Raw genomic sequence first — 13,099 nt, 5'->3', positions numbered from 1 at the left:
CATTTTTTTTTTTATACTCATCAAAATTGGAGGGTCTAATCCAAAGTTCGAGTTCAATCTAAACTCAAAGTTTCAAGTTTAGAAACCTAAAATCAAGCAAAGAGTATCAGAGGGGGCCGGGAGGGTGTCCCGGCGTAGCCCCTCTGACGCTCAAGTCAGAGTATAAAAATAAATAAGTGAAGAGGAGAGCTTGAGCACCCCTCGAAAAAAAAGTAATGAGTTGCAAATGAAGTGAGTAAATCCGGTATTTTTATGGAGAAGGAAGGGGGCCACACATATTCCGTAGGGGACCATGTGAGTGAGATTCACGCGCTTGTTCATCCGATACTCGCCCTTTCGAGACGGTTCAAAGTGTGACCTCGCCCTTGAGGCGAGGCTGAAGCTAAGGGGTCTCGTTCTTGAGACGAATCTTAGGCTGAGGGCTCACCCACCGATATGCTCTACCCTAGTTACTCTCGGCCTCCACCAGTGTAATCTTCAACTCCTAGGCTCATCCTTGGATTCCGAACTCCCAAGCTCATCCTTGGATTTCCAAGTCCCAAGCTCATCTCTAACTCCTTAGCACACCTTTTAGCCCATCTTCACATTTGTCATCTCCCTTGACTACAACTCCAACTCCAACCTGACTTGCCTCCACCACCTATCCTCATGGGCCAATCTCATCACTTAAGAGCTGGACCTGAGGGCTGAGCCTTAGTCCTTGGTTTATGGGCCTCCATTGGGCTCAAGCATATGATGGACATACTCGTAGGATATCACTTTTAAAGAGAGATGAGAAATATAAATGATACGCCTTTTTTTTTTCAAATTTGGTGGTTGGTTGAGAGCCCGTTTGGATTTTGTAGATATTTTTTAAAATAAGTGTTTTTAAAAGCTACAATTTATGGCTTTTAAAAAAGCTCTAATTTTGACTTTTAAAAGTTCTTATTTAAGCATTTTTTTGATCAACCAAACACTTTGTTAATTGAAAAGCACTTAAAAAAATGTTTTTTGGCCTAGCTTTTGAAACCAAACGGGGCCTGAGTTTTGAATTATTTTTTTTAGTGTTCTGTTTTTATGGGAATTTTTTGTTTCAACTTTAACTATGAATTTAAAGGAGACGAATTTTAAATAACTTTGGTTCAAATTTAAATTCATAAACTTTTGAATTCAAAACGAGCTGATTTATTTGATTGTTTTATAGTTAATATTATTTGAAAATTAGAATTGAATTTAAAAAAATCATGTGCATTGTATAAATTATGAATGAGCAGTAAGGCCAAGTTTTTATTGATGATGATTATTATATATGCAATTTATTTTATGGAATATATTATATAAACATATTACTCATAGCTTCTTGTTATAAGAAAGGATTGTTTTTGAAGTGCGGACCGAAAGTGGGTTTGAAGACCACCACAAGAAAACGTCAATGAAATTGTTTTTGGAGACCTTATTATTATGGTTTTTTTTTTTTTAAATAATAATAATATTTTTGTAGAAAAATCCAAGATGTGATGAGGAATTGAGGACTATAGCTATTTTGAAAGGAATTTAATTTATCAGTTGAAAATTAAATGTTTTTTTCAATCACATGTTTTTAAAAATCAGGCGCGCATTTATCCCATTTGCAATCATTTTTAATACCTAAGATTTTAATAGATCGTTAATTTCAAACAGAGGTTATGCGATTTTTTTGAATTTTCATAGTGTGACTTGCTTTAAAGTCATCGACACTTGTATCAATGTTTGAAGATGAAATTCAATTGTTTGAAGTGTAGCAAATTTCATATCATGGATAAATAATAATCACATTTTATGATAAAATAATCATTGCTACAATCATTACCGTTTTAAAATTAACACAATACATTAATATGCATATATAGGTTGCAATCGAATCTTTGCAAATTCTACATTTGGTATATTGGAAACCAAGTGAAAAACAAAATGACATTTTCTAGGTGTTCCCTATTTCTCCCCATATCATAATTGGATGTTATGATTTTATTATGATCAATTTGATTCAAATGTTAACATTTGGATAGGCAGTCATAAATTTTCCTCCGATAGTTGAAAAACATAAAATAATATTTTAAGAATTTTTCTTAATTCGAAAAAAATATATATATCCAATTTGTGCAATTGAATAAATTCATTTTGATTGTTTTAAGTAACATCAAGCCATATATGTATCATCCAATAAAATTTCAAAATTCGATGTCTCAAAAGATTTTAAATAATCAATAATGTATGTATGGTAGTAGTTAGTATTAGTGAACAATGGAATTAAAAAGGGACGAGCGAGTTTGATATTATGCCCTTGTTAAAGTGATCGACCCAACATATTATTGTTTTTTTTAACCTAACACGTGCTTAATTAAGCATTTAAACATGATTTGCCTTTTAATCATGACTAGCTTAAATTGTGTAGAGAAATTTTTTTGTCGTCTTGCTATAACTTCTTGCGATATTTTATTCGGTGAAAAAGGGGAAATTTGGCATCTAAAATTTTGCAAATTTTTCGAGTTCAAAATTTGCTTCTCGAATTGTTAAATTTTGTGTTATATCTTTCATGCGAATCTGATTCTCATTGGAAATGCTTGTAAAAATATGACATCCTTCTATGCATTTTTGGCTCGAGAAATGTCTTAAACTGAAAAACTGGTCGTATGGAGTTAGATTTCAAACATTCAACTCCGATTATGACATTCTTTCTTTTTATACTTTACACAATCGAGTGTTCGTTTTAGAGAAAAATACTATTTCACAAACATTATAATTATCCTTGGGTTGGATGAATTGTTCGAAAATGATCGTTTAAAATAAAAAGAAAAGAAAGCCATAGCCTATCATCTCCACCTCGTAGGAACTACAAGATCTCCCAAATGGTACCTTTGTAATCAACCTTTTATGTTTTTTGGATTTTCATATAGGAGTAAATGTTATTTGTCCTTATTTTGAAGGATCGGAAGACCGCCTCGAATGAGAAAAGTACATCACTTTAAAGCATCGTCAATGGTGTGTTGGAAGATGAAATCCAATGGTTTAAAGTGCAAGAAATCATACATCACGAACAAATAAGATAAACAAAAACTCATGTGAGACGGTTTTAAGTGTCAATTTTGTGAGACAATATTTTATTTGAGTCACCATGAAAAAATATTAATTTATATGATAAAAATATTAATTTTTTATTGTAAATATAGATAGGGTTGTCCCGTCTCACAAAAAGATATGTGAGATCGTCTCCCAAGATACCTATATTACATTAAACGATAAAATAATTATTGCAGCAATCATTACCGTTTTAAAATCAGCACAATACATATGTTAAAACTAAATCTTGCAGATTCCACATCTGATAACGAAACAAATGAAAACAAAATGATGGTTCTCGAATATTTTCAGGTGTTCACTTCACCATTCTCCTCGATGATACCATTTCGTTTTCGCCACTTCACATATTGGATTGCACGTTTTTATTGAGATAAATAGTCTTTCACATATATTCAACATCTTTAGTCGGACGAATTATCCAAAAAGAATCGTAAGGCAGAGTTGGAGGCTAGCTATAATCATTTTTTAATTGAACTCTCAAGTAGAGGAGTTGTCGCTCGGCCCCTAAAGCACACTATGCTCCGATTCAACAAATGAAAGTTTTCGGTGGAACCGATGAACCACATGAGCTGGTTAGATGTGTGGGACAGAGGGGGACCTACTTGAAGATTAGGTCAAACTATCGAGATTGACGCGGCGACGTACCAATATCATTGGGAACTGGTTCCACATTAGTAAGGGAAGGCAAGGCAAGGCATCGCCTTACTAACGAGCCGAAAAAGTATAATTCACTCAATTAAGTCAGCTCAAAGTACATTCAAATATGAATAAAATTGCTTTTTACCCTTATTTTTATCATGTAAAGGATCTAATAGGTTAATTGGGTAGTTTTTGCTATCTTTTTTTTCTCTCCTATCACTAGGCTCACCAACCAACCTGGACTTTTTTAGGTCAAATCTATTTTTGGATCACTTTTTTCGGGGTTAATCTGACCTTCTTTCCTATGCATTTCTTAGGGCTTTCGGGTATGGTGTCGAGGTGCTCGCTATGTGAGAATGAAGGTGAATCGGTGTTCAATTGCATTCATTTTTGGCGTGCTCCAAGGCCACTTTTCCAGTTATTCTCGATACTATTTTAAAATATTGGATTTTTCGTCGATAAACTAAACCAGATAGTTATATGAGTGAAATAAAACGGCTTAAAGATTTGTTGTTAAAGGGCTAAAGAAAGAGCCAAAAATGGATCTTTCGTGTATAATACTGCATAATCTCGAATGTTCTCAGTTCCGGTACGTAGACCAAATAGCATCTAGAATTCAGAGCAGCTAAGAAAATAAAATCGAGTAGCTTGCTTGCGGGCCCGTTGCTTCCTGAGCCGACGATGAAGCTAGTTCGCTTCCTCCGGCCCAGGAGGCGTTTTTCTCATCGCAATAGGCGATTTCAGGTTTCCCAAGGCGTTGGAAATCCAGACCGGCTCAGAGAATCACTTGCGCCTTTGGCGCATCCTAGTTTTGGGTAGAGATGTCAAAATGGGCTAGCGGAGCGGGCCTCTCACAATTTGTCGCAACCCACCATTAGGCGGGGCGGACCGGCCCACCTTTTAGGCAGGTTGGAAAAACATCAACCCAAGATACCTGTTTTAGGTGGCGGGACGGGCCAACCTGGTGGACTCACGTGTAAATTGGCGGGTTTTTGCGGTCCAATCCGCAACTCACTACAACCCACCGTTAAGCGGGGCGGGGCGACCCATCTTTTAGGTGGATTGAGAAATTGTCAACCCAACCCACCAATTTTGTATGGCGGGACGGGCCAACCCGACAGGCCTAGCCCATTTTGACACCTCTAGTTTTGGGACTAAATATTGATATTGTCAGGCAGAGACTTCTAGGTGGGTCGCCACTCGCCATGACAAACTTTGCGTGCGGTTTCTGGGAATTTATATACAGCAAGAGCGCGAAAAATTAAACTATATATGTATACAAAAAAAGGGATTTATTTAACTAAATAACCTCCGTTTGACCATGATTTGGAAATATAACATTCTTAATTTTTTCGTTTGTTTTGTTTTTGCATTTTCTTTGTATTTGAAGGTTATTTTGCAAATTTTTTTTGAAAAAAAGTCATAAATCAAAAAATTTGGTTGACCAAAGTCATTTTTCAAACTCTCTCAATCATCTCCACCAGACACCATATATGAACTACAAAATAACCCAAAGGACCTTTGGGATCTAGGTCTTGGACTATGTTGTTTATATCTTAAAATCATCATCGTACACTTGGTATCATGCATTTTTTTAAACCGGAAAATCACTATTTAAATAGATGCCACAATTGTCTAAGCTAGAAATATGAAGGACCAAATTGCAATTATCCTCATCCGTCAATGATTGCTCAAAGTCTTTGAATTGGGGGGAAAACAATCGCTTTAAATCCCATCTACAATCGGATAAAGTCACACCAACCCCTCCAAAGTTCCTAACGCACCCCTCTCCTTTAATGGAAAAAAGTTTTCCAAAAATCACAAACCGCCCCCTCGAGGTGAGAAAATATCATGGATACCCCCAATTGACAAAACCCTAGAGTCATCCCACAAAAACCCTAGTCAAACGTATCCCTTGGGCGTATTTCCTTAAATTCCTGTACTTTATATTATCGACATACTTTTGGACACCCAAATTCAACCCTAGCCAGAGGAAAGCACTGCCTGCGTCTCCTTCTTGGTTCGTTAGCCGTTTGTTTTCGTTTCTTGAAACTTCACTTCTCTTCTCTCCATTGTTCTTCAACTTTTTTCGGTGACTTTTTTAGGGGAGTTTCTTTTGTTTGGTTACATGGAGGTGGTGAGCTCTGACGTAGTATGCAGATTTGCTGAGGCTGCAGCGCTTCAAACTATCTTGGCTGCTCGAAAGTCCCTTGCTTGCCTTCTTTTGCTGGTACTCTGACCTTTTTTTTTTTTAAAGTTAAAGTTCAATTTGCATTTTTTTCTACTTTGGATTTCGGATTTGGGTTTCTGAGATTTTGCTTTAATTTTGACTTTTGAACTTCTGTGGTGCGCTTCTTGTGTGATTCCGTTCAGTTAAAGGGCTCAAAGTCTAGGCTTTCCCTTCACATCTTTCCCTTTTTCAGTATTTTTTAGTGTTCTCGGTATATGGTATCTGAATCTTTTTCCTGGTGGAATCCTTTTTCGTTATGAGTTTGACTTGAATGTTTTGCACTGGTTTGATGTGTTGTTGGTTAATCCCTTCTTCTTTTGTTGTTTTTCGTCTGAGTTAAATCTGAGACTGGGCTTTTCGTGAGTTTACTTTGTATAGAATGTCTTTGTAACCATTTGTTGTGTTTACGTTGCAGGATGTTTTTCCTTGGGCTAGTTTATTCTAAAAAAAATGATATTGCTCGCCTCGTGTAATATGTTTTGTGGGGATTTTCAGAGTCTTGATATAGTTGTTATTTTCAAATTTAGTATTACTTTGCTGTCACGTTCCAGTAACTAAATTATATCGAATTTGAACATTTTTCTGGAGGTTTACCTCAAAACTTGTAAACATCACACCTCAGTTTCGTGTTATCGGACTTGAATGAGTTTTTAGCACCCCTAGAAAACGAATTCAGGGGATCTGAATAGGAAAGGCTGGTCAGTGTATAATTTGTGCCTTTGGCTGTGCATCTGGAAGGAAAATTTTGGTTTTTCCTTGGATTTGGTACTCATTCGTAATTCACAGTTTACTTCAAAACCTTTTCATGTTTGCTTCAGTAATTCTTTCGAGTAAATATATGTTATTTAGAAATATTTTCCGATTAACGGTTTCCTAGCATTGAGCTGGCTGCTGATGTATTGAAATGAGTGAAGTTTTATGCACTCTTCTACATTTTTACAATTGACTTTCTTAATTAACTAAATTATTTCAATAGATGGGAGCTCTGTTGAACAACATTGATGGGCTACCTGACTTGACTGAGAAAAGGTAATATTTACTTTCTCGACTGCAATATTTCTTACCAAAAAAAAAAAATTGTGTACAAAGTGAACAAATGCCAAGCATGGGCAGGTTCCCAATTGACGATCTTCATAGTTTGGAAAAGCCCGGACCCGAAAACAAAGATGCATCCGACACAGAGGATGATGACGAAGATGATGATGAGGATGCTGAAGAGCAGGATGACGACGACGATGCTGGTGACGAAGATTTCTCGGCCGGCGAAGAAGGTGGCGATGATGAGGAAGGGGAGCCAGAAGACGAACCGGAAGCCAATGGTAATGGAGGTAGCGGTGATGAGGATGATGATGATGATGATGGGGATGATGATGACGGCGACGAGGATGAGGAAGATGAGGACGAGGAGGATGAGGAGGATCAACCACCGGCTAAGAAGAGGAAGTGAAGTAGCTGCAGATGATGTTTCTTTGGTTCCTTTTTTGTTGGTTGGGTGTGTGTAAGAGAACGAGGATAATTTAGTTCTGTTTGTTATAATCGAGTAGGAAATTGATCTTTCTTGTTTGGGTTTAACTGTGTTTTGTTATTTGATAGAATTTCATGTGCTCCCTTTCGTGGAGAGATGAGAATTCTGGATCTTATTTTAGTTGTATGATTTATTAATGTCATATTTATGTTTAGAAGTAAGTTGCCTGTTTAATTACTTGGTTAGCTAGTTCATTTCCATGGATTGTAGCCAGCAGGTGGAGACTCAGGTATTTATTTGATTTGTTTTCACCCTAATGAGATATTTTTTAATAAGTTATACAATTATATTCTTGATTTTTTACTCGTTTTCGATGAGAGTGTTCTGCATCGATGGGGATGTTTCTTAACAAGGCATGGGGATTGAATCATCTGAGATTGAAGGTGGTCAATTCTAGACCATATAAAACTTTTGATATGTGTACTGTCTTTGCCGTTTCACGAGTGTCTCCGGCGGCCGCGGCCTAAGTTTCCAACGGTAAAAGGGTCTTTCGAATTTCCGAAGAACCTCGTATAAGAAAAAAAGATTCACATGATCTAATGTTATCCGAACCAACAGGTGAAAATTCACACTCATGACAAAGTGCCTGTCATTCACAACAGTGTGGTCTCCCAAATTCCATGTGCTACAAAAGACTTTATCTTACTTATCTAATTCTGCCCAATCATGTGGAACTACAAGTGAGACTGCATGATTCAATGACAATCATGGACCAGAAGGTAGGAGAAATAAATTATGGACGTCAACTAGATTTTTTTTTTTTAAAAAAAACTATGCATAATTTGTTTTGATAATACATATTTTACCTTCATTCACAATATGATTTTGTCCCACCCTAGTAGATAAGATAGCAAAGTCTACAATTGCGATTTTATTAAGATTGAGAGTATCATAGTAACTGCTTGTTAGTCGGTATGACCAAATATAATATTCCATAAATATCTTTATGACACTAACACATTTTAATTCACAAGATGAAATTGAGAGGATTTGAAATTTCAAGATAATGCGCTGCAGCAAACGTCATTTATCAATTATTGACAAAAAAGAAGAAACAGCAGTTTTCTCAGACATGATGTAGAACAGAGAAAATACATCAAACAGAAGGTTGCCGCAAGTAGCTGTAAGTCAATATAGAGTACAGATATCAACCACGAAATGTTGTGAAGTAGAAATATTGCCACCGAACCAGTGGCGCAAACGGAAAGTTCTTTGTCATCCCTCCTTTGCTTCTACCATGGTTCGATATCAACCATTCGAATATCCTGAATCATGAAATCAAAATGCCTCGTTTACTTTGTAAGAAAACCAAGAAAACCCACGAAGAAATTAGCATGCTTTCAAGTTTCAAGTGAGGGACAAGGGTGATTCTCAACTTACTATTTAAACCAGAAAACAATCGATCTACCCTTTATTTGTCTCAACACGGGAGATTTTTCATATTTTTCCTTTCAATTAATGTTTAGCAAATTAGCCCTTTGCTTATCACCCAACAAGTAAGGTCTTACTCGCTTTCTCGTGGACTACCACATCAGCCATCATTTATGAACAAAAGAATGTGCCCCATTTATCCGAATCCCCCAACCTAACCCAAATAACAATACTTGTACTTGTTGTTTACTAAAACTTTAATAGACCACATTAAACATGGAGCACTAACTAATAAACGCGTAAAAAAAACTAATCCTCCACTTGATGGTTTAGGGAACAAGGAAACTCTAGAGGTAATTTCATTTGTACAGATCCCTTTTTATTCAACTTTTGTCCATCAAAATTAGCAACTTATAAATTCAAATTGGAAACGTTGGCACATTGTTCAAGAACAAGAATGATACACGTTGATCTTGATAGCATATGAACATTTTCTACAGTATATTATCAGATAATTTTACTCGAATGTATAAATTTAAACTCGACGGAACATCATCCTAAGGTTACAACCTGACTGTTGCGGTTTTTAGAGCATTTAATAAAAGCAAGCCTTGTACGGTAGGGAAAAAAATCTGATTGTTACCAATTTATGATACATACAATACAAGTTAGGTTGCTCACACAGAGCCCATGAACATCTTTGCGTTCGAGTTTACCCTACGTACACATAAATTGGTTGCACCAGACTTAAACTAGAAAAACTTAAAACCTACTTAATTTAAAAAATGAAGCATCGCTACTTTCCATCAATTCCATCAAACCGTCATGTTTTTCCTTGAAATTTTGATTCAAATCAAATATGTCCTAGACTCATTTGAAACCTCCCAACTTGCTACCCGCTACTAACACACCCACACGCCGCAATCATCTCCTCTCCCCTACCCTACTGTGGCAAACTCAGCAATCCATTTTTAATTTTTTACCAAAGATGCACCTTTCCAGTTCAGAACATACTATGAAGCAAGAATAAGACCATGAGAATTTCAAGAATCGGTGCTGCAAACAAAGGAGGAGGTTAGTACCTGGAGATGTGGAAGAATCAACACACCAACTGACTAATTAGAGCAAGCTACTATGGACCCACTAAACTTAAATTTTCATTTATTGCCTCCTCAGATGTACGATGTTTAAAGCATGAAGCTTTTCAATGTTTTTTTTTGAATTTGTACCATGAGTTTTTATGGTTCAAGAATCAAGATGAATCTTCTAAGCATAAACATTGGGACAATTGTCTAGCCAAAACCAATTAAATAAAAATTTCGGGTATTCCTATGTATGGTATCCGAATGTTTCAGGTACCTGAAATTTCAGGTCGTGTTCCGACTCTAGGAATGCAATCAGTTCAGATTGAAAATTGTAACATGAAACTCCGCCAAAAGCATTTTCTGCACTAAGTCAAAGGGGTCTATGGCCTACTCTGACCTGTACTTATTAGGAAGCTTTCAGATTTTGTACATTTACTGTATTTTTTCCCCTCATGCAAACAACTAAAAACTCCAGCGAAATAAAAAAAATTAAAGGAAAATAATTGAAACCTTAGCTCATTGATGTGTGATCCTTTGAAGAAAAGTTGGCTTATACTGTTCAAAAGTGTTTTTGGTTAAGGACATCAGGAACGAAACTTGAAATAATTCAATGCCATGAGTCTCAAAAGACTATTATATATGATAAGGTTTGTTACTAAACCTTGCACTAGGTGTTTCACAAGTTGAATACTTATTTTCTGACAGAGCTGCTAAGTGATGATCATCATGTCCCCTTAATCCAGACTGTTATATGTTTACTACATCGGTACTTTTGAGTTTCCAACTCCAAAACACGAATTCATGATTTCGAGTCTTAACACAAACCTATTTACCCCATCAGTGCTTAGCTATCCCAGAAACTAATGCATGAGTGGCCCCATCAATCGCAATGTGATGTAAAACCCTTGGGGCTTGGATATTCAGTTAATTCATGGAGCTACCATCATAAGCACAATCTCTTTCTTGCAAGTCAATGCTTACCATATTAATGATTGGTGAAAGTAGAAACACCGTACTCGGAGAATGGCAAAAGAAACATCAAATACAACTGAACTACAGTAGACATGCTAAGTTGAAAAAAATACTGATATGGATTAATCACTAGATCACATATAGATGAATTCTGCAGCATTAAAATTCCTGAGAACCATTGTGATGTCGGATATATAAAATGTCAAAACTGCACATAAATTAAATGTTAAATCTTGTCTCAGATTGCTATCCGGGTCCCTAGCAGGCTATAAAATCCATGATATCACAAACAACAGTGCATCGTTCAAGACAAAGCTAAGAACTCAAAACACCAAAAATCCGAAACTGTGAAAGATGCCCCATTCAGTAATGACAAGTGCTTAATTTTCCACACTCTATAAAGAAGAGTTGAACACACGAACAGTATCAAATAATCTCATCATAATTATCCAATAAAGACAATTCCAAAATTTTAAAACTAAATGAACCTAATGTTTCTTATACCTTGGAAAATCCTTTTGACCAAAGGATCAGATAGAACACAAAACAGATGCAACAGCAAGACAGATGATCTATTACTAACGAAGTTCGCAGCATTATAAGTAGATAAAGAACAATTGACAATTCAGAAGCAAGAAATCAACTTCAGCAAACATTGCAACAACACATACCATATTCTTACTTAATAAACAAATATGTATCACTTCAGATGATGACACTATAATATACTACGCAGATAACCAACTGCAAACAAGAACACAACCTTAATATACTAACCAACAGTCAACACCAAACATGAAATACTTACTAGGATGGCAAATTTCCAGCCCGGAAAATTGCGAATTTTGACATAACTGAATCAGAGTATTCAATTCCATTTTCTTTAAAGAACTCCTCGATCATTCCCTTAACTTTCTCAGGCTCCACACTCTCGCACTCCACCTCGTACAAATCCCCAAATTCGTACTTAGTCTCATCCACCTCCAATTTCACCTCATTCCACTCATATACATTCCTCACATTCCTAAACCCTCCCAAACCCACAAAACCTGATACGCCAAATTCTTCTTTTACTCTCCTCAGAACCCTGGAATCCACTTCCATTAGCTTCCCGGGGTCCTCAAAGCAAGCTCTCCCAATGGCAGGGTCCACCTCTTCCTCATCTTCCTCAACACGGCTCACGCCATTGCTGATAATTGCTTTGGCCTTGAGGCAAACGAAGCATTTGGGGAGGTGAGTTTGCTCGTGGAAACGAAGACGGAGTACGGCTCGGCGTGAGCTCAACTCAGAAGCCGAGCCGTCAAAGAATGTATTGTGCTGATGATGGGTAATGACATGAAATGGAGAAAGCAACGAGAGCAGCTTCTCATTAGAGGCTTTATTCGGTAATCGGAGCTTAACTTCAATCTCCATCAATTTTCTCAATAAAGATGCCTTGCTGACTGAAAAAGAACCAATTTTTAAAATGAAAATCACAAGAAAATGATGTGGGTATATGATCTGGGGTGTTCGCTAGAGGCCGATGCGGTGGGATTTGGAGGAGGGATCGAGGGCGGAGCGGTCGAAGTGGTGAAGGATGGAGGACGAGGCGGTGGTGGCTGCCGAGGAAGATGAGGCGGAGGAAGCGGCGGCGGCTCGCTTGCGGCCTTCTTCGAGTTCCTCTTTGTCTTCGACTCTGACGTCTATTTTTGTGGGCTTCCTTCTAAGCATCTCGCCTGTTCAATTGATCTCCAAACCCGAGCATCTTTATAATCATGGCTTCATGTATCGGGTCAAAAGACTTGGCTCCGGTCCACTACCTACAGTCTAATGAGCTCTTTCTCCATGTATATCATAATCATACATGTGCAATCGACCACTTCTTTGAGCAAAGGAGAACTCCCTTGATAGGGATAAAGCCCATTTTCGTATAGTCCCTCGAGTTTTCGGGCCGCATGAAGGACATTTAAATATATAGGCTCGATCTTATTTTTTTTTAAGTCAAAGAGACTCGCGTGTTTTTTTTTAAGTCAAAGAGACTCATTTAATGTACTGTCTTAGTTGGCCCTTAAATATGCGTCTTAATTTCTTAACTGGTGCCAGCTCAGATTAGTTAATGATTAGATAATCTTTTATCTCGACCATATACTCGTGGGGCCTGTTTTTTTTTGTTTTTTTGTGCGTATTCCCCTGCTGTGC

At 37.0% G+C, this 13,099-nt stretch overlaps 2 protein-coding genes across 3 annotated transcripts; one reads left to right on the top strand and one right to left on the bottom strand.

The window, feature by feature from the left end:
- Nucleotides 1–5,610: 5,610 nt before the first annotated feature.
- On the top strand, nucleotides 5,611–7,635 carry LOC140892181 (uncharacterized). 2 transcript variants are annotated; one of them, XM_073300949.1, is made up of 4 exons: nucleotides 5,611–5,758; nucleotides 5,844–5,968; nucleotides 6,945–6,997; nucleotides 7,082–7,635. In XM_073300949.1, the coding sequence occupies exons 2-4, from the start codon at nucleotides 5,867–5,869 to the stop codon at nucleotides 7,413–7,415; spliced, it is 489 nt and encodes a 162-aa protein (XP_073157050.1). In that variant the 5' UTR covers nucleotides 5,611–5,758; nucleotides 5,844–5,866; the 3' UTR covers nucleotides 7,416–7,635. The 2 variants fall into 2 exon arrangements, with proteins under 2 accessions (XP_073157050.1, XP_073157051.1); XM_073300950.1 differs by lacking the exon at nucleotides 5,611–5,758 and having other exon boundaries at nucleotides 5,766–5,968.
- An 870-nt stretch (nucleotides 7,636–8,505) lies between these two features.
- LOC140890829 (triphosphate tunnel metalloenzyme 3-like) lies at nucleotides 8,506–12,475 on the bottom strand. The gene is made up of 2 exons (XM_073298939.1): nucleotides 11,730–12,475; nucleotides 8,506–8,758 (listed from the first exon to the last, which is right to left on the bottom strand). Coding segments are annotated over exons 1-2 (606 nt in total). The 5' UTR covers nucleotides 12,335–12,475; the 3' UTR covers nucleotides 8,506–8,757.
- Nucleotides 12,476–13,099: the final 624 nt, after the last annotated feature.

The sequence above is a fragment of the Henckelia pumila genome, chromosome 3 (assembly GCF_033568475.1).
Source record: "Henckelia pumila isolate YLH828 chromosome 3, ASM3356847v2, whole genome shotgun sequence".
Taxonomy (NCBI): domain Eukaryota; kingdom Viridiplantae; phylum Streptophyta; class Magnoliopsida; order Lamiales; family Gesneriaceae; genus Henckelia; species Henckelia pumila.
This window is presented reverse-complemented; position numbering and strand designations above follow the sequence as displayed.